The sequence below is a fragment of the Plectropomus leopardus genome, chromosome 17 (assembly GCF_026936395.1).
Source record: "Plectropomus leopardus strain MGB_pleo_1.0 chromosome 17, ASM2693639v1, whole genome shotgun sequence".
NCBI classification, from domain to species: Eukaryota; Metazoa; Chordata; class Actinopteri; order Perciformes; family Serranidae; genus Plectropomus; species Plectropomus leopardus.
Window position 1 is genome coordinate 22,598,318 of NC_142192.1, and position 18,634 is coordinate 22,616,951.

General features: G+C 40.1%; 1 protein-coding gene across 1 annotated transcript; it reads left to right on the plus strand.

Moving 5' to 3' along the window:
• Positions 1-1,569: 1,569 nt before the first annotated feature.
• On the plus strand, positions 1,570-18,507 carry cers2a (ceramide synthase 2a). The gene is made up of 11 exons (XM_042506189.2): positions 1,570-1,968; positions 10,499-10,672; positions 10,808-10,925; positions 11,661-11,779; positions 12,322-12,379; positions 12,569-12,619; positions 13,441-13,533; positions 14,317-14,445; positions 14,758-14,864; positions 16,529-16,682; positions 16,775-18,507. Exons 2-11 carry the CDS (start codon positions 10,500-10,502, stop codon positions 16,913-16,915), a joined length of 1,143 nt encoding a protein of 380 aa, XP_042362123.1. The 5' UTR covers positions 1,570-1,968; position 10,499; the 3' UTR covers positions 16,916-18,507.
• Positions 18,508-18,634: the final 127 nt, after the last annotated feature.

Below are 18,634 nucleotides of genomic sequence, written 5' to 3' on the forward strand. Positions count from 1 at the left end.
TTCCCCCCGATGACAACTGGGATTGGCTCCAGCCTCCCCGCGACCCTTGCAGGGACAGGCGGTTACGGAAAATGAATGAATATATGAATATACAGTACTGCGCAAAATTCTTAGGCCACCATAGATTTTTTGGTTTTATAAAAGTTGTAATGAGGACATAATACTGTATATGCATTTATTGCTTAGTCTATGAAGATACAAAGAATACAGCGAACATGTGCAGTGTTTTAAAACAGCAAGAAAGTTTAAAGAAAGTGGCTTCTTCTCACTAAAGTCAGTATTTAGCGTGAAACATGGAATCATACAACCATAACAAAAGGTAGCTCAAACAATCAATATTGAGCTTTGGACATGTCTTGAATGCTACCTGGTGTAAATACACCAGAAGATTAGTATTGTAAATCTCATATTGTGTCCCTAAGAGAATGGAAATGGAGGTCATGGTAAATATTTGCAACTTGAGCCTGATGAGGTTGTTTTATTCTGATATATTTGCATTTTAATACTGTATACTGTCATCCGCCAGTCAGTCATTTTCTGTAACCGCTTGTCCTCGTAAGGGTCGCAGGGGGGAGGGGCTGGAGCCAATCCCAGCTGTCATTGGGCGTAAGGCGGGGTCGACGTATATATAGAGAGACAACCATACACGCTCACAGTCACACCTAAGGGCAATTTAGAGTCACCAGTCAACCTGAGCTGCATGTCTTTGGACTGTGGGAGGAAGCCGGAGACCCCGGAGAGAACCCACGCAGACACGGGGAGAACATGCAAACACCGACACGCTGACCCTCTTGCTGTGAGGCAACAGTGCTAACCACGACACCACTGTGTCGTCCAATACTGTATACTGGTTGTATTTTAGTAAAGAGACTACTTAGAAATAAATATGTGTGATCATTATAACCTTTCTAAAATAAAGTTGAAAGTGGCCTAAGACGTTTGCACAGTACTGTACATATAGGCCTATACCGTGAAGACTGCGGTGGAGAGGAGGACACTTAAAAAACTGCTTGCCATCATGAACAATGCTGAGCACCCCCTCCACCGCACACTGGACCGACAGCGGAGCACCTTCTCCAACAGACTGATTCAGCTTCGCTGTCGAAAGGACAGATACAGGAAATCTTTCCTGCCACAAGCCATTCATCTGTACAATAACTCACCTCTGTCTGCGCTTTAAAATCCGGTCTTAGCTCCATGTCACTCTACACTGCTGACTTTATTTTTATTTTTATTTATTCAGATACTGTTCCGCACTTTACACATGTATATATGTATATATCTCTTAGTTTTTTTAGGTTTTTTTTTTTAAGCGCATTCCTTTATATTCTATTAATAATGTGTGCTCTTTATTCTCTGTTCTTACTGCATGGCGCTGCTACAAGATCAATAAAGTATATCTATCTATCTATAAGTTTTTTTGGGGTTTTTTTTGGGGTGTGGGGTGTGGGGGGGGGCAGTTTGCCTTATACGCCGAATGTGCCAGCTCCGGCACTGGCGGCACTAACCACCCCTCATACAGAGCAGAGGCTCACGTCACTTTAAATAGCCTGCCCCCCTCCCAACATACTACCATAATATCCACTATATCCGACCAATTGAACGACCCGGCTAAACTGCAACAAGCCGAAGGAGGCCCACCACTTTGATCAGACGGAAAAGTAAAGACCGAAACACTTTTTTCTCCTCGTCGGACCAGCCTGAAATCACAAACACGACACAGACTTTTCACGACAAAGTGCGACAGCGTTTTTTTTTTCTCCGAGAATGTGGCGAACCTGCGGTTAGAGAGAAGAAGAAAAAAAAAGGCGGATTGCTGCTCATTGAACGATCAACAAGTTGGAGTGTCTTTGATGGCGACAACTACATGAAACCACCACCGCTACGACAGGAACAGAGGACGAGCAGCAGCAGCAGGAAGGAGACATTTTAAGACTACAGTTCCCGCTGACAGTGAAGTGAAGAGAGGTAAGTTGGCTGCACCGTTAGCTGCGTGATGGACGTGTCAGTACGGACTTCACACGCTAATGTTGGTCATTTTCACGCCTCAAATCAGAGACTTCCTCCACTCAGGCTGCTATTTTTTGACAGAAACACGAGTGTTATACTCCCGGGAGGATTTATGTGAAGTTTTAACCGAAGTAAACCCGTAAAACTTTCGTGTCAGCCCTGTAAGTGAAGCCCTCTGTGATTCAGCCGTTGGGAGACGTTGATCAAAGTTAAGCTAGCTAACAGGCCTTTGCCTGATATCGATGTTTATTTAAGAACAACCGCGATAACAGAAGGTCACGAAACCATTCATGCCTAACCACCAAAGCTCAACCAGAGGAAATACAGAAGTAGTTTCCAACCGATTAACGGCCGTTTATGTCGTTTTATGGCGCAAAGTATCAATGCGCAAAAAAACTTTTCCAACGTAAAGTGGAGATGTCGCCGAGTAAAGTCGTCTCCGCGCTTTGTTAACACGCGGATGATACAAAATAGTACGTTTATGCGAGTCTTTGAGGGAAGTTTGTAATGTCAGGGGGATACTTTGGTGTTGGGAAACTTGTTTCAAAGCTCCATCTCACTGAGTCAGACTGTCTGTTCCGCTATGTCCGGGAGACTCCCCGCTTGCGCCATGCATGCGCACTGAGCCACTCCCTGCAGCCTGCGAGAGTTTACGCAAACAGCGTAGACACTGACAGACACAAAACTGCTAACTTTAAAAGATGACCAGAGGCGTTTCAAGAATTTAAGGACACCGAGGGATTTAGGGCGTCCCTCTGTGGCATTTTTTAAAAACATTTTATTTCTTTTTTTTCCTCTTCTTTTTGTTCTGCTTTGATTCTTTTTGTAATGCACCCTAGCACAATATTTGCCCTTAAAAGCCCCACTGGTATAACCTGGGGACCTCATGTTATTTAGAAATTACCCCCCAGGTCTGTGTTTTATGGGATCACGACGTCTGCATTTTGAAAAAACATAAACATAATATGTTACATTTATTTTGAAATCTTACAATAAGGCAAAAAAACATAAAATCCTGTTTCTCATGTCAGAGTATTTGTGAAAGATTGTTTTTAGACATTTTAATACCAATTAAGGCCTTAATTTTTTAGATTAAAGCTTTTTAAGGATCCACGGGGACACTTTTATATAATGCACATCTCCAGTTTATAGAAATACTTCACCCAAAAATGATCATTTGTAATTGAATACATAAGGAAAACTCTGTTTGTACCACCACAAAAAAAAAAAAAATTGATTGATTTGGGCTGGCATATAACATCGGCAATATGATATCAAAACATCTTTAGAAACTCTCACAAAACTCATGCAGTATAATTCAAGACTCATTTATTCAGTCATGTTTTCAGTACTTCCCAAACACGTGCATTTTTACTAAAACCTCAGTATTGGAGTCTGGCTTTGAAGAGAGTGTATTTAACTTTTACTTTCAGTTTAGTTTTATATAGTCAGGTTTTAGCAGGAATGCACGTTTACTTAGCATATGACTTTTTGCTGTTTTTAAATGTGGTCCCCAGTCAAACAATCAAGTAATGCTTGTGTTTTTTCATGGGAGAATGCAAGAAAAATATCTTTCTTCACAAATTCAAGGTAACACAGCTTGACTAAGTGATAAACAGATGTTTTCTTTGTGAGTGTAGCATTCCTTTAAAAGGGGGGTTTCCTGTTAAAGGTGCCATGTGTAGTTTTAAATAAAAGGTCATGCAATACACGTTCCTCACGCACTAATTTAACACTATTACACCAGTCTACAGGTGGTGGTAATGCGTCAACCTTTTTTAAAAATTGAACCAGCAAAATGGATTTTGGATGGATGTGGACAACACAGGTTTCAAATGTTCACAAAAAATAAAAGTAAATTCCTCAGGGCACGTGTACAAGTTTTAGCTCTCCAATGACATCATTTAAATTGCATTTTTATGGGTTTTCTTTCTTTAACAAAACCTTGAAGGATGTCGGCTGTCTTATGTTGTACAGGCTGTAAAGTCCTTGGAGGCTCAGGGACTGTTTGTTGTTTACGAGGGGGGAGGGGGTGGTGCAAAACTGGGGAGGCACTTAGATTGTTAAGCATTGGGGAGGGAATTTTATTTATTGATGTGGCTTAAGAGAGGGACATGCCACTTAAAACTGTTGTATTTTGTATTTATATAAAGTGATAATAATAATAATAATAATAATAATAATAAAAACCTGCAAAAAAATTCTCAAAAATCACAACATGTCACATAACCAGAAGCTGTGCAACATGGTTATTTATGGTAAAGGGAGGGTCAAGCATTTCCCCCCGTTCACTCAGAAAGGTTCATGATATAAAGAAGAACCAATGTCATGACCCAGCCACCTCCCTTACTCTGATAAATAAAGTACAGTCCCTAACAGGATAAGACTGATTTCGCAACAGGAGACAAAATACCAACCCAAATCTTCCATCTGAAATAATGTCAGATAGTCAACATTCCTCAGAAGTTGGAGGCCGTTGTATAATTTCAACTTCAGGATCGTTGTCAGGCCCTGGTGTCCCAGGCTTCAGCCCCTAATGGCCCTGATCTAAATGTATAATGAAGTATTCAATTCTGAAAATACCTTTACTACTAAATGCCTTGATCATCGCTTTTAATGAGTAAAATTAAAGAAACCTCAAAAAGAGCAACAGAGGAAGGAAGATCCCCTTTTCTTGGACAGACAGGCTATATATACAGTATATATAAATATATAGGTGTGCAAAGATGCCATTCACACAGAGGCAGGAGATGTTAAAAGAAGGTGAAGCAGTTAAATGCAGTGCGTCACGTTGCTGAGCTTTGAGGAGCGACATTGTAATTCACATTAAATAAGTGAAGTAGTCACTTTGGTGCCCGTCCAAGAAAACCACTCTGTTCCCAGACACCAAAGCCATTTGTGCCAAAGTGGCACAGTGCACTTTGGTATCTCCAAACACTGTTATTCAAGTTGGAAATGTGCAAGTACAAACTGAGTGGAGACTGATGATACCGGATTAGATTATATAGTCATGCCAGAGAGCAGATGGAGGATAATGTAACAAACCAATTAATACAGACAGCAGTAACACACAGATGCAGTGAGCACTGTTTGTTTCCATTTAAAATAGCAAAAATGTAGTCTGAATTTGCAATTTTTATTCAAAAAGGTCTCGCTAAGCTGCCTCGCTAACTGGTCTTACTTGTTTGTTAAACTTCATACTGGATGATCTGTCAACATAGCTCAGCTAACAGAATTAAAAGCAAGTTTACTTAAGCTTGGAGCAGTTGCACCTGCTAAAGTCAACCTGTTCTTCTGCCAACTATTGATTTCCACCAGTCAGTAAACTCTTGATGGAGCCAGCAGGAGCAGACATCATAACGTTGCTGTTTTTTTAATTGAAAAAGAAGTCTGCTGTCACTAACCTATCACACAAAAACACCCAAGGAAACAGGGACATTTAACTTAAATAATCCTTACACACTTAACGTTTGGTTTGGAGATCTTCATGTGCTGTTTCATACAATGACAGTGAGCTTTTTTGTTTCGATCAGTAGCAGAAAAATAATTATTATTTTACAATAGAGTTGCAAGATGAATAAAAAACAATAAAATCACGATCTTGATTCATACATCTATGCACATGTCAAAATGACAGTGATTCACTCACTCGTACTTCCCTATACGTTCATGTTAAGCTGCTGCAGGCTCAAAAAAACAATATTTCCTGTTTTGGCTGATTCGCAATAAAAGCTATTAAATGTAAAGAAAGTATAGGAAATGAAACATCCATTGTTTAACAGTTGCTTAAATCTCTGCTAAACGCTAGGCTAATTCATACAATGTAAAATGCCATAGGCTTGTGTTTATAACATTAGCATGTTGCATTTGATGTGGAAAGCAAAAGACAAGAGTTTTTCTCTGTGAATCTTGAAAGTTATAATGAAGCAGATTTGTGTACTTGTGTTTGGAATTGTTGCCAGTAAGCCATATTAAATGTGTGTTTTAGGAGTTTTTTGAATCAGTCAAACTTTACAGCAGCTCACAGAATCTCCACTGCTGAAAGTCTTTTGGAGATGTAAAAGCAGAGCAACACAGGACAGGTTTCCATTAACCCTCAAACTGCTAATACAAAATACCCCTAATGGTAACGCATCACTTTTGAAAAATTCCCATTTATCACAGAAAGGTTTTAACGCTCGCATGAGCGTGAACTCAAAATAGGAGTGGATCATCTTGAAGTTTTGAATCCACAAATTCTCTGAAGTTGTTAACTATCACCTCCCAGAAATCCCTCATACGTGGCTGCTCCCATGTATTCGGGGTTTGCCTTTCCATTATCGCTCCCATAACGTTGCCTGCCAGTGGAAATACTGACGGCTAGTGGCTGAAATAGAAATAAACCTGCTAAAGTTTTGAACATCCACCGCCATGCTTCTTGAAATGTTATCAGGAGAGGAGAAGTTGCATCCCATCACTCTCTGGAAACGCTCACAATTGTCTTTTATCGACATTTTGAAAATATTGCCTGAGTTTTCTGCAAATTTGTAATGGATCCCGCTTACAGACACACCATCACAAAAGTCACGATTTTTTTTTTTTTTTACTAGAGACTTTTAAGTTCAAATCCAGTGCTTCAATATAAGTTATAAGTAATCCAAATCTTATGTGAATGTCATTTGTTTAAAATAAGAATCGTAATCTCACTTCTATAGGAGAAAAATTGTGATTAACAATTTAGCAAGAATAGTGCAGCCCTATATTTGCACCTGAGCAGTGGGGATGTACCCATGAGAACTTTTGCAGCCCCAAGGTTGGTTTCCAGTTCCCGCTGTTAGACAGAAAAAACGTCCCAAATCCCATAACTCACTCTGGGACTGAATACAAAACTTGCACTCATTAACATATTTTAACACAATCCACAGAGAGCCCATTCTCTGCTCTCTGTTCGAAGCATTCAAAAGACTTAACATGATCTGCAGTCCGCTTAGCCTAACTGTGGACGCACGAGGGTGTTTCTTTAGAGTAAAAATACAAAGTTATGGTAGATTGCCGACAGGACAGGTGGCAAACAGGAGGCAACAGGTTGACGAACATCCCCGGACTGATTAACTCTGAAGGAAAGGAATAAGTTGATATTTCACTGCTGTTGTCTCAAGGTGAGGAGATCCTTTTGAAATGAAACCCCCCCTTGCTAACAAAGGCAGCCTGAATGAGTTTACTGTGTTTTCACAGTAAGCTTATAAGAGGTTAAAGTCCAACACACGCAGAGTCTTTATTATGGGATCTGGCAGGAAATAAGTGACAATGAATAAATGATTTGCTGATGCAGGAGCAAAGGTGCAGCAGTAATAGGAGATCATCTGATGATCAAAATCAGCTGATGCCACATTGCAAAAGTCCACAGGTGCCTAATGTTTTATTGAGGAACTGCCAGTGATCACAGGCGCATTAATTACACCTCAGATTGTTTGACAGCAGATCCTGTTGCCGCGTCTGCACTCTAACAACAAACTGGTACGAATGTTTGGGGCTGTACTTAGGCGCTGCGGCGCTTTTAACGAAACGATAAAGTTTGCAAATTAACAATCAAAGTGCAGCTGAGGCTTAATGTCATTAATTTTGCAGGTGTTTTATGTTGTAAATCAAAGTGTGAGTTTTAGGGAATCAAATAAGTGATAATGATTAATCATTTGTCCATTGAATTCAATAGATTTGATTATATTGCAATAAAAAGCAGAAATGTCACCCTTGGTGGCGCTATCTTGGATTTCTGAAGAAATAAATGGAAACACTGTTGGAGGTGGGGCCCCATTAATTGCTATAAAAGTTTCTTAGTGCCATAAAAGTTTGACTTCCCGGTAGAGCTGCTGCAACAATAAGTCAATTAGCTATCAACCATTTAATTATTTCCCCAACTAATTTGATTATAGATTGACCAGTTTGCATAGTTAATTTATTTTTTTTATATTTAAAGGAAAGTCAAACATTTTCCTGAATATTTTCTGAGTAAACTAAATGTTTTTGGGTTGTGGACAAAACAAAACCTTTGAGGCCGTCAACTAGAGCTTTTGGAAACACTGATCAACATTTTCTGAAATTTTATAGACCAAACAACTAATGAATTAATGGACAATGAAAATTATAGACAGTTGAAGCCCTAATGGCTATAAAAAAAAAAACCCAGATCTTCTGTCTCATTGAACGCTCATGGAGTCACTAAAGTCAGTAGCGTTTCTCGTCTTGGGACCACAACGTCAGTACAAATTTTCACGGCAATCCTTCCACTAGTTGCTGAGATATTTCAGTTTGGACCAAAGCGGTGGACCAACCAACCGACCACATCCCTAAAGCCATTTCGCAAAGGTGACACTGGCTGCTCGACCACTTTATTGGTGTCTTTCCAAGTCTCTAATCGTACAAACCAAGAAAGTGGATCACATCAATGTCGTTCTCAGGTTTTTGCACCAACCTCCTGTGTGTCGAAAAAATTGATTTTAAAATACTGTACTCGGTGGTTTAGGGCCAAAAAACATGTGCTGCAACGTTATGATTCATCCAGATCCCCACACCTCTAATATCTGGAACAAGCATTTTTTTCTGCGATTTTATTTGACCTCATTACAGTAATGTCTTTTCCTTGCCTTTTATTGCTTCAGTGTCTTTCACATCTCTGCTTAATGTCTTTTTTTATGTCTTGTGCAAAGCACTTTTTATACAAATAAGCTTGCCTCGCCTTCTGTAGTTGACATTAAGATAGTATGTATGTAAAATACTGAATATCTGACTGTGACATAATAATAAGTTTGCCAGAGTAGTTGTTTTTTATAGATAACTAACAAACTAAATGGCTTCCACTCAGTTCACAGTTAAGTTGTCTTGCTCAAGACATTATCAGGACATGGCATGTTAATTGTGCAATTTCCTTTTTCTATTACAGATACAGAGTGTGTAAGAAATAACAGGAATTTCTTCATAACGTAAAAATACCCTCATGTTTTTCAGCAGCCATTTACTGCTAAAACTATTGATAAAGGTTGGGTGTTGTTTGGGTTTTTCTGATAGTGGTGTGGTGCCTTAACAGTGCCTTAACTGATACTTATTGCAAAATAAAGCAAAAATGACAGGAAAAAAAGTGGAACAAATGGCTTTTTTTCATTGCAAAAGCAAATTTGAACTGGAAATGGAATATATTACCTCTTAATTATGTAAAGTACACTTAAATATATAAATATGAATGAATACAAAACGCTGTTAACAAATTCACACAACACTGTGTTTGTCTGACGGCTGCACACCCACGACACAAATAATCCGGCACCAAAATAAGTCACCGAATTCTGCGTCATGATATGATCCGGGAAGTGCCTGTTGCATAGTAACCAGCGCTATATTGGCGCCAGGTTTGGTATCCAACGCTAGCATAGAGTTCCCCAGGGATGATGTTTTTCTGTAGGCCGACCCAAGGGCTAACGTCGCCCTGGTTCTCTCATCAAAAAGCCCATGGGAATTTTCCATTGGATTTTTGATCACTGCAGAAAATGAGCTTTGTGGTAAACAAACGTTTATGATACTTGCATGTTTTGTTCGGCAAGATAATCTGGACTCATGAATTCAGGATTTTTGAAGTCTAAACGCAATTGCCAAAAGTAAAAAGCTAAAGCTAAGCTATAATGAACTACACTGCGGTTGCGTCACTAACACTATGAGGCTGTAAAGCCGCGTCCGTCATGGCTCGATGTGATGATGCTCTGTAGTGTCATTTAGACACTTGTTAACAACCAACTTTTTTAAGACTCATAAAACACACACAAATCAAACTTCACAGAAGGGTATTTATTGACTTATTTTATGTAGTAGAACAAAACATGAAAGTCTCTTAAGATGGTGTTAACCTCAGACTTTACTTAAGGCTTCTAACTAAAAACCATTTCAAAAAAACCCTTTAACTCTGAGACGAGGGAACCAGAGGTGCTAAAATTGCAGGTTTTAGGACTCATTACTGGGGCTCTCTATTGAGCGTTCATTATATCAGGAGAAGAGGGTGAGTGAATGGGGGAGTGATTTCTAACGCCTGCGTCTGAGTAAATTTGTCTTCCAGCTGCAGAGATATTTTCTCAAGAAATGGCTATTTATGCCAAACTCAAGTCCACGTTAGAGCTCCAAATGAAATCTCATTGGTTTTCTGATTGCGTTGTGTGCAGCATCGTAGAGCCCTCCCTTCATCATTCCTCTTCATCTGGAACAGGAAGTGCCCATCCACGGCGCCTGTTGCAGATGCCCAGCGAGATTAATCACTTCTAATCAATACTCAATCCTCTCAGCCCTCTCTGTTTCCTCTCCTTCCTCTCAGGATATTGTCGCAGCTGAATGAGCCGCTGTATTTATCTAACAGGAAAGCTCAATGGAGATCACAAAGCCAGACAAAACCGTCTTTTTTATTACCTCTTAATTTCCTTCCATGTGATACAAAAGCACTCACAAGTCCTTCCTCTGGTTCATCTTTTAGGATGTTGTCTGGGCTGAGAGAGATGATATGGGCCGACTGGATTTGGTTTCCAGAAGGCCACGGCTGGGCCGACCTGAAGGACCACGACGGCAAAGTTTTCCCCAAAACGCAGGACCTCTGGGCGACTGTACCCATCGCCCTCTGCTTCCTGGTCTGCAGACAAATATTTGAGAGGTGAGTCATCTCCAGCAGAGACTGCTTGTGACTCAGTATCATTTGCCTGTTAATTGACCTTTCCACCAGTCTGATTTGCATGTTTATCCCTGACATTTTGAAATGAAGTGTAAGCTGCGTTTTTTTTCTTTCCAGGACAGTAGCGACTCCTCTCGCCTCCCTGTTGGGAGTGAGTGACAAGCAGCAGGTTCGTGCTCCTCCAAATCCTGTCCTGGAGGCCTATTTCTGCAGCACATCAAAGCATCCCACACAGGTAATCATCCTGCATACTTCAGGAAACTAGCACTGCTTCATACATTTTTTTGTGTCCTTTGGCAAGAGCACAGCTTGAGCCTAATCGTAGAATTCAGAGATGTTTTAGGTGAAACATGGAGGAGAATGACAAAATGATAAAAATATCATTTTATAACTCCAGACATTAAAGACATCACTAACTAAGGGTTGACCAATATTGGTTTTTCAGCGACAATACTGATTATTAACGGTTAATGAGACTGATAGCCGATACATGTTTTTACAATAAGAATGAAAATCTTTCTGTCAATATTAAGAATTTGGTAGATAACAAACTCCAACGCAAAACTTTGTTTAAACGCCTTTAGCAAATGTTTTATCAAAACTGAAACATTCATCATACACAGCAAGTTCCCAGCAACTTTTTTTTTTTTGTGAAAGCAAGTGAAAATTTAAATAGAAGATGGATGAATAAAAATAGCTCCCTGAGGTTATACAAAGTAAAAGTTCTTCCCATGCTGACACTTTATTTCCACTTTTTATGAATTAATTTTATCGGCAGCCATTAAAATAAATAACTGATACAGATAATCGGCAAAATGCCAAATATCTGCCCCAATAATCGGCTGATAATCTGTCGACCCCTGATAGAAATATTATTTATCTTCACACCAAAGCTTATATCATCATTTTATAACTCCAGACATTGAAGACATCACTGACTCGTCTTTCCTCTTCCTGCTTTCGTTGTCAGAGCTCCATAGAGAGTTTAAGTAAACAGGCGGGCTGTTCAGTGCGACAGGTCCAGAGGTGGTTCAGGAAGCGGAGAAACCAGGACCGGCCAAGCAAGCTCAAAAAATTTCGGGAAGCAAGGTAGGTTAATGTCTTTTGCCAGAAAAGGAATATGTCACCCCCAAAAAGTGAGCAGCAGGTGGCACCTTTCCTCAGCCACCAGCGTGTAAATGTGACGTAGTAGTATTGTGCAAGCATTTTGAGTGACCAAACGAAATAAAAAGCTGAAAAAACTTAATAAATTAAACATTAAACTTAACACAGAGGGCACAAATAAGAAAGAAATGACACATTTAAAGTGCCATTTTCTAACCATGCTTTCTTTCAACTAACTCAGAAAACCGGAGTGAAATATGGCAGTCTGCTGTGATGTGTTTATCATACCAGTTGACATGTGTTGAGAAAAAAAAATAATACTAACAATTTGCAGCCCTACTGGCATCACCGATGAACCGCATCCACACATAATCATTTCTTAAATGCTGCTTTTAAGCAATCTGCAGTGAAAGATTCAGCAAAATGTAATCCAGGTGTCTCCCATCAGCTTGAAAATAACTGTTCAGGGCAGATGTTGTTACCGTGCTGTCTGTCATGATGTGTAACTGAATGTGATTCTCTTACAGTTGGAGATTTACCTTTTACCTTCTTGCTTTCTTTGCTGGCCTGGCAGCCCTTATTGACGTGAGTACTGTGTCCGAATCTGGGAAATCTAATTTTGACATTCTTTCCACAGTGCAATGCAGACACTTTGAGACCACACAAACATTGTTTTTCACTTTGTCTCTCTTTGGTGTTTGTCCATGAGAGTGCTTGTGGTGTTGTGTGGGACACATATACTCTCATTAATATTGAGTATCTATCTTTCTTCAGAAACCATGGCTGTATGATATGAAGCAGATGTGGGATGGCTTCCCGAAAATGGTATGTCAGTGCTTTTCAATTAAAGGGAAAATTTGAATTGGGGTTGTATGAGGTACTTATACATAGTCAGTGTATGAGCTACGAGAGGTGGCGGTCTACACGCCCCCATCAATGCCAGTTTAAGTGTACGCTATATTTAGAATAATTTGACCACTTTCCATCAGACAGCCCTTTCCGATGTGTTATATGAAACACCAGAGGCCGACGCTGTTGCGTCTCTTCCAGGATGCCAGCATGCTGTCTAAAATCACACACTGGAGTGACACATTGCCACCGTTATTTGGTTCTGTGTAAAAATGCAAAGGCAGCATAAAGAATGGGTTTCGTATTGGCCCTTATAGCACAGTCTCTGTTTAAAGAAAGTGTGACTTTGGTGTTTTAAAGGGTTAACTCGGGTTCATCAAAGTCACACAATAACACAAAATAAACCAGAGTCAGCGTTCTGCAAGGTCAGATTACTGTTTTTGTCAATGAGGTCTGGCTTTGAAGAGAGCATAGATAACAGCTTCAGTTCCCCGTTGCAAAGGCTGTCTGAGGCAAAGAGGTTCAAATATTGTAGATGCTGATATTGATTTTTCGCTGCTGTCCTCGTCCAGAGCAGTACGATATACTTCCGTGCTCCTGTCTGCTTATCCAAACTGGGGTTCAAGGTCCTGACTGAAATGTACTTTAGGTTACACTGACCACGGTACCTCATACAACCCCACTTCAAAATAATCTGATCCCCATCCCAAGTTTAGAATTGCATACCATTTTAGGATGTTAAAAGAATAAAAAAGTGCATAAACTGACTTTTTTTCTTCCTTCCTCTTTTCTTCCAGCCACTGTTGCCTTCACAGTACTGGTACTACATGATCGAACTAGGCTTCTATCTCTCGCTGCTTTTTAGCGTAGCATCGGATGTCAAACGTAAGGTAAACAAGCAAGTCTCCTAAACTTTATTATCTTGTGTGGGCGCACTATAAAACCCCTCAGAAACCCTCCATCGGGAGAGATCGCTCCCAGAGTGCATGTAATAATGAGAATGATCTGTTGTGTTGGTAGTGTATTTTGAGGTTTGGACATTGATTTCTCCATTAAGATGTCCTGACTGTGTTGAGTGGAGCCGTCTATTAAAGATATTCTTCAACTCCGCTTATCCCCCTTCACTTTATCAGTTTGAAAAAGTCAGAGTGAGTGTCCAGCAAACTAAACTGTCTCTCCAGTCAGGGATGTTGCATCTGAAGGAGCCCTGTGAGTTAATGTGTGACCGGAGCTCTGTGGCATATCAATCTGCGAAAAGGCAGATTAACCGTTTTGTCCAAATGTCGTTGTGAAAGATAGCGTGACCTTCGAGCCTGCCACTTCTGTGCCAGCTCTCGTTTTATAACCCCAGCTCACAAACACAACTAATCTTTTAAACCAAAACAACAGTTTTCTGGGCTTTTTCCGGAGATCCTCTGTGTCGAAATCTAAAGTGAGGATTTATTTTGTTTTGCTAAGTTCCTTTTTCTGCTGCCATTTATTGATTTAGTGTCTTTTCATAGCAATAAAGCCACATAATCTGCCATGTGCGGAGAGGTAGTCATCCAGAATCAGTAAGAACACACACTTGTCGATTAGTGACCGATCTTTACGGCTCAATCAATGAGTGACCAAATGGTGTTGTATTTTGTTTTTACAACATCCCTTTCCGTCCCCTTTTCTTGTCTCTACAGGATTTCAAAGAGCAGATTATTCACCATGTAGCCACCATTCTCCTCATCAGTTTCTCCTGGCTGGTCAACTACATCCGCGCAGGGACTTTGATCATGTTAGTTCATGACGCCTCAGACTATTTAATGGAGGTATGACAGAGTGCTAACACAGCAGAAAAAATGGAGCATCTCACTGATAAACATTTCTTGCAATGTCTCTTTGTTTTCGCATATTAATTAGTTTTTTGAGCAAAGAATTTAAATACTATAACACAGAAGTATACCTAATTAAAGCTACAAATGTGCTGCCCTCCCTCTGGTCTTAACATTTAACATTGCTGATAAATGATCATGTTGGGGTCAGAGCACTGAACACGTCACACAGTTCACTGTCTGCCCTCTAGAGGAGAATACATGAAAAAGGTGAGACACTGACTGATCTCTCGCTGTCTTTCCCTACAGTCAGCCAAAATGTTCAACTACGCAGGTTGGAGGAAAACCTGCAACTTCATCTTCACTGTGTTCGCTGCAGTTTTCTTCGTCACGCGTCTCATCATCCTCCCCTTCTGGTAAAAAACAATGTCACGGCAGATTTACTATAGCTGTGATGAGTCACTGGCTTTATTGTACGGAAGGAACAATTGAGAAATTTGTGCAACATTGACTTATTGCATACATTTTGTAAAAGCACTGTGGGATACTTTTAGCTGTTCTTTACAAGGCTTTTGTGTATTTATGGGCATGTTCAAGTTGTGCATTTAAAAAAATACAAATGGAAATAGCATAAATTTGAATAAGTTTGCATATCTTAAAAAGAGTTTTATGCCTGGCTCAGGTGGAGCAGATATGTAAAGAGAAGAAGTTGTGAGATAAAGGCTGAAAGAAACTGATGTTTCATAGAAACCTGAAAGGGTAAAGTTTCTAAATCCTGTGATAGTTAATAAATCCCATAAAAAGACCAAGACCAACAATGAGTGTATCCCAAAATTACACGTTGTCTGTGTAGACAAAGTGAATCAGGTTATTCCACTGTGGCTTTGAGCTCGCAGTTCGTCCAAGAGCGATTCATTATGATAAACACAGGTATTGTAGTCCCCTGAAGAAAATGTTGGCATTGTATGTTTCTGCAAACCACAAATTTGTTACATTTCCACTTTCATACCTGTCATATCAATGTTTTAAGAGTGACATATATTATGACTGTCATTGGGAGGTGGAAGGGATAAGGATGATCCTTTCTTATCCGTATCTAAGTGGTTGAAACTGGGCTCCTCTCACATCATCCAACAGCATGCGTCCATATCAGGTGCCTCTAGCTCAGGAACAGAGACTTTCCAAGGGAGAAGAAAAGACCGGAGCACCCTCATCAGTTTACAGCCTTTATTGTACAAACATACTAACTTTAAAACACCACTGTGTCTTCATCAGAGGCAGAGACTTGACTCGAGGACCCTAACCCTTGACCCCAACGCTCCTTTTCCATAACCAAGCTGTTACTGTGCCTAAACCTAACCACACAATAACTACATCCTTGAAACGAGAAGTTTTAAAATATCCATGACATGCAAATGAAACATATCTGTGGGTCGCAGAAACATATAACGCCATTTTTCCCCCTGCTGATAAACTTTGTTATTTTGAGTCAGTTCCACATAAACCACATCAAATGGATTTTAAATGCGTGGCTGCAAATAGTCCCCAACAAAGGCACTAAAATTTCTACTATTTGCTTAAAACTACAGTGCCTGGCTGCTTTAAGAAGCAACTAACCCTCTCGATATTTGTGACCTTCTTTTTTTACCGACATTTAGAAAAATGTAGAATAATACCAGCATCATCCTTTTGAACAGTGCCTTTTTTACCGAGATGACACATTTTTGATACGCTCCAAAGGTGTCATCGGTTGCATGTAACCCCCCCATCACAGCAGCTTAATAGATACATTTAATTCGTTAAGAAACGAAAAATGCTGCAATTAAATGCCATAATGACTTACTCGTGCTAAATGTTATGCAGTGTGGTCATTTCCACTTAAACATTTTGCAAAGAGGTAATGGATGAAACATGCAGTGATTTGTTTTGCAGAAATATCATGAAAACTTGAGCAACAATTTCATGTGAGCGTAACAACGGTCACATTGTGTACAGTGCTGGCTCCTCTCAAAGGCCCTCTGATGGTGACTGTAGGTGGCTCTGACTGGACTCTCTGTTCTGCCTTTGTCTTGTTGTCCAGGATCATATACACGACGTGGGTGTACCCCCTGACCCTCTACCCCCCCTTCCTCGGTTTCTACTTCTTCAACGGGCTAATGTTTTTGCTGCAGACTCTGCACATCTTCTGGGCCGCGCTCATCCTGCGCATGGTCATCAAATTCCTGCCAGGCAATGTATGACACGCCACTTTCAAATGTATCTACCACAAAACACTTTTACCTCAAACCAGCAATTGCACAAATTTTGTCTTGTTTTGCCCGTGCAGCACATTGTCGAGGACGAGCGGAGCGACAAAGAGGAGACAGAGTCGGAGGATGAAGAAGACGAGCAGAGAGAAAAGTTTAAGAACGGCCACGTGCAGAACGGCCACACCTTCTTCAACAACAACCACAGTAAGACGGACTGATCGGACTGAGAGATGAGGCTGTGTGAGGAGTGACGAGGGGCCCTCACATGTGGCCCTCAGCTGAAAAGCCAAAGAACGGGAATGTGGCATGTTAAAAGGGGCAACAGGCAGCAACACACACACGCACACACATACACATACACATACACATACATATATATACACACACATGTCTTTACCCTCCTCTCTGAAACCGCGCTAATCCAGTGTGGGTGATTTCAATCCCTGTGGATTAAGCGTCGAGAGGAAGACTGCGGTGGAGAACCACAATGATCTGTAGCGGAGTGGTAATCTCATTACACACTCCTTCTCTTCTTTTCTCTCCCCTCCAGTCTTTTTTTTGCTTTCCGCCAAGATTTCATGCCGTTTACCAAGTTGCCACATGCCAAATCTGCCTGCTTGTAGCTTTACGTTTTGTTCCTGGAGGTGTTTTAGAGAGACGCTGTTGTTAGGACGGGCACTCCCTTCCTGCACTGTCAGTTAAAACTCCTCCAAGTATTACTGCCCTTAAACTTGACTGATTATGTTGCTCTAAATAACCACACTGAACGCAGTGACACGGTGCGGAGCTCTAAGCTGAATGATGTCTTTCTATGGACCATAACCTGATTTACGTCTGTTTACTGAAGTATCAGATAATAACCAACTCGTTGGAAAGTTTAAAACAAAATAATTGGAGGTAAATAATGTTTTGTTTTTTGTTTTAGCAGTCTGGGGGAAAAAAAAAAAGTGCGAGAAGGTGCTGCATCCGCCACGTGTTTGAAATGTGCCTTGTGTGGAAGTTTGTCTTAATGCGTCGCCTTTTTTCGGGAAGCAGATCGCACAGAGATTATTTTTAAATGTTTTGTTAATATCTTTTTAGTTGTCTGATTTTATTTTATGTTTTATTTGTTTTCAGTCCAGTCGACGGTTTAAATTTGGGAGCAATTTGTTTTGAGTGTAACCCAAACCAATCAGTAATTGTTTATGAATTCTTTATGGGCTGAAGCGTCGATAGCATTTCCATTCAGTGTTGTTTTTCCCATCCATCCAAAGATGCACTTTATGGTTTCCTCTATAGTTCAGCGTTGACTAAAAATAGTAAACAAGCTTAATAATAGTGTTTGATTTCACTTCAAACCTGATTTATTTTTAGTTTAGCAATTTAAATTTTGTTTCATATTTATTCATATTATTACACCCGAGATCTTCCTCGTTGTCAGTGTTTTGGTTCATTTTGTAGAAAGAAAAATAAGTTTAATGAAATCTTATAGAGGTAAAAATGAAACACCAAAGTATGGTTTACATTTTGTGCTGTCTTGTCATTTGCAAGTGCCTTCATCATTTCAAATGTTAATTGTAAAGAGAAATGTTATTTCTGTCCCTTTTTTCTTTGTTTCTGCTGTCTTTGTGCCCCAACACGTCCAACACTCGATGCACTGTAACGCCCTGGGCCTCTAACTTTTCCTGCCGCGGCTCATGACGACCAATCACCTGCAGCAGCTCCCTCTAAAGAGCTTAGCTTCTACAGAACCTGTTTTTATTCTGCATTAGGTGTTGCTGAGATGTAAAATCATAACGAAGACGATGATAAAGATAATTGTGGATAACTATTCTGTGTCTTTAAAGGGTTTTTTTTTTCTTTTAATCAGAATCTGTAATGGCATGGAGTTTTTGTCTAATTATACAGAAGCTAATGCTGAAATTATTAGTTGATGAATTGATTAGTCCGTCAACAGG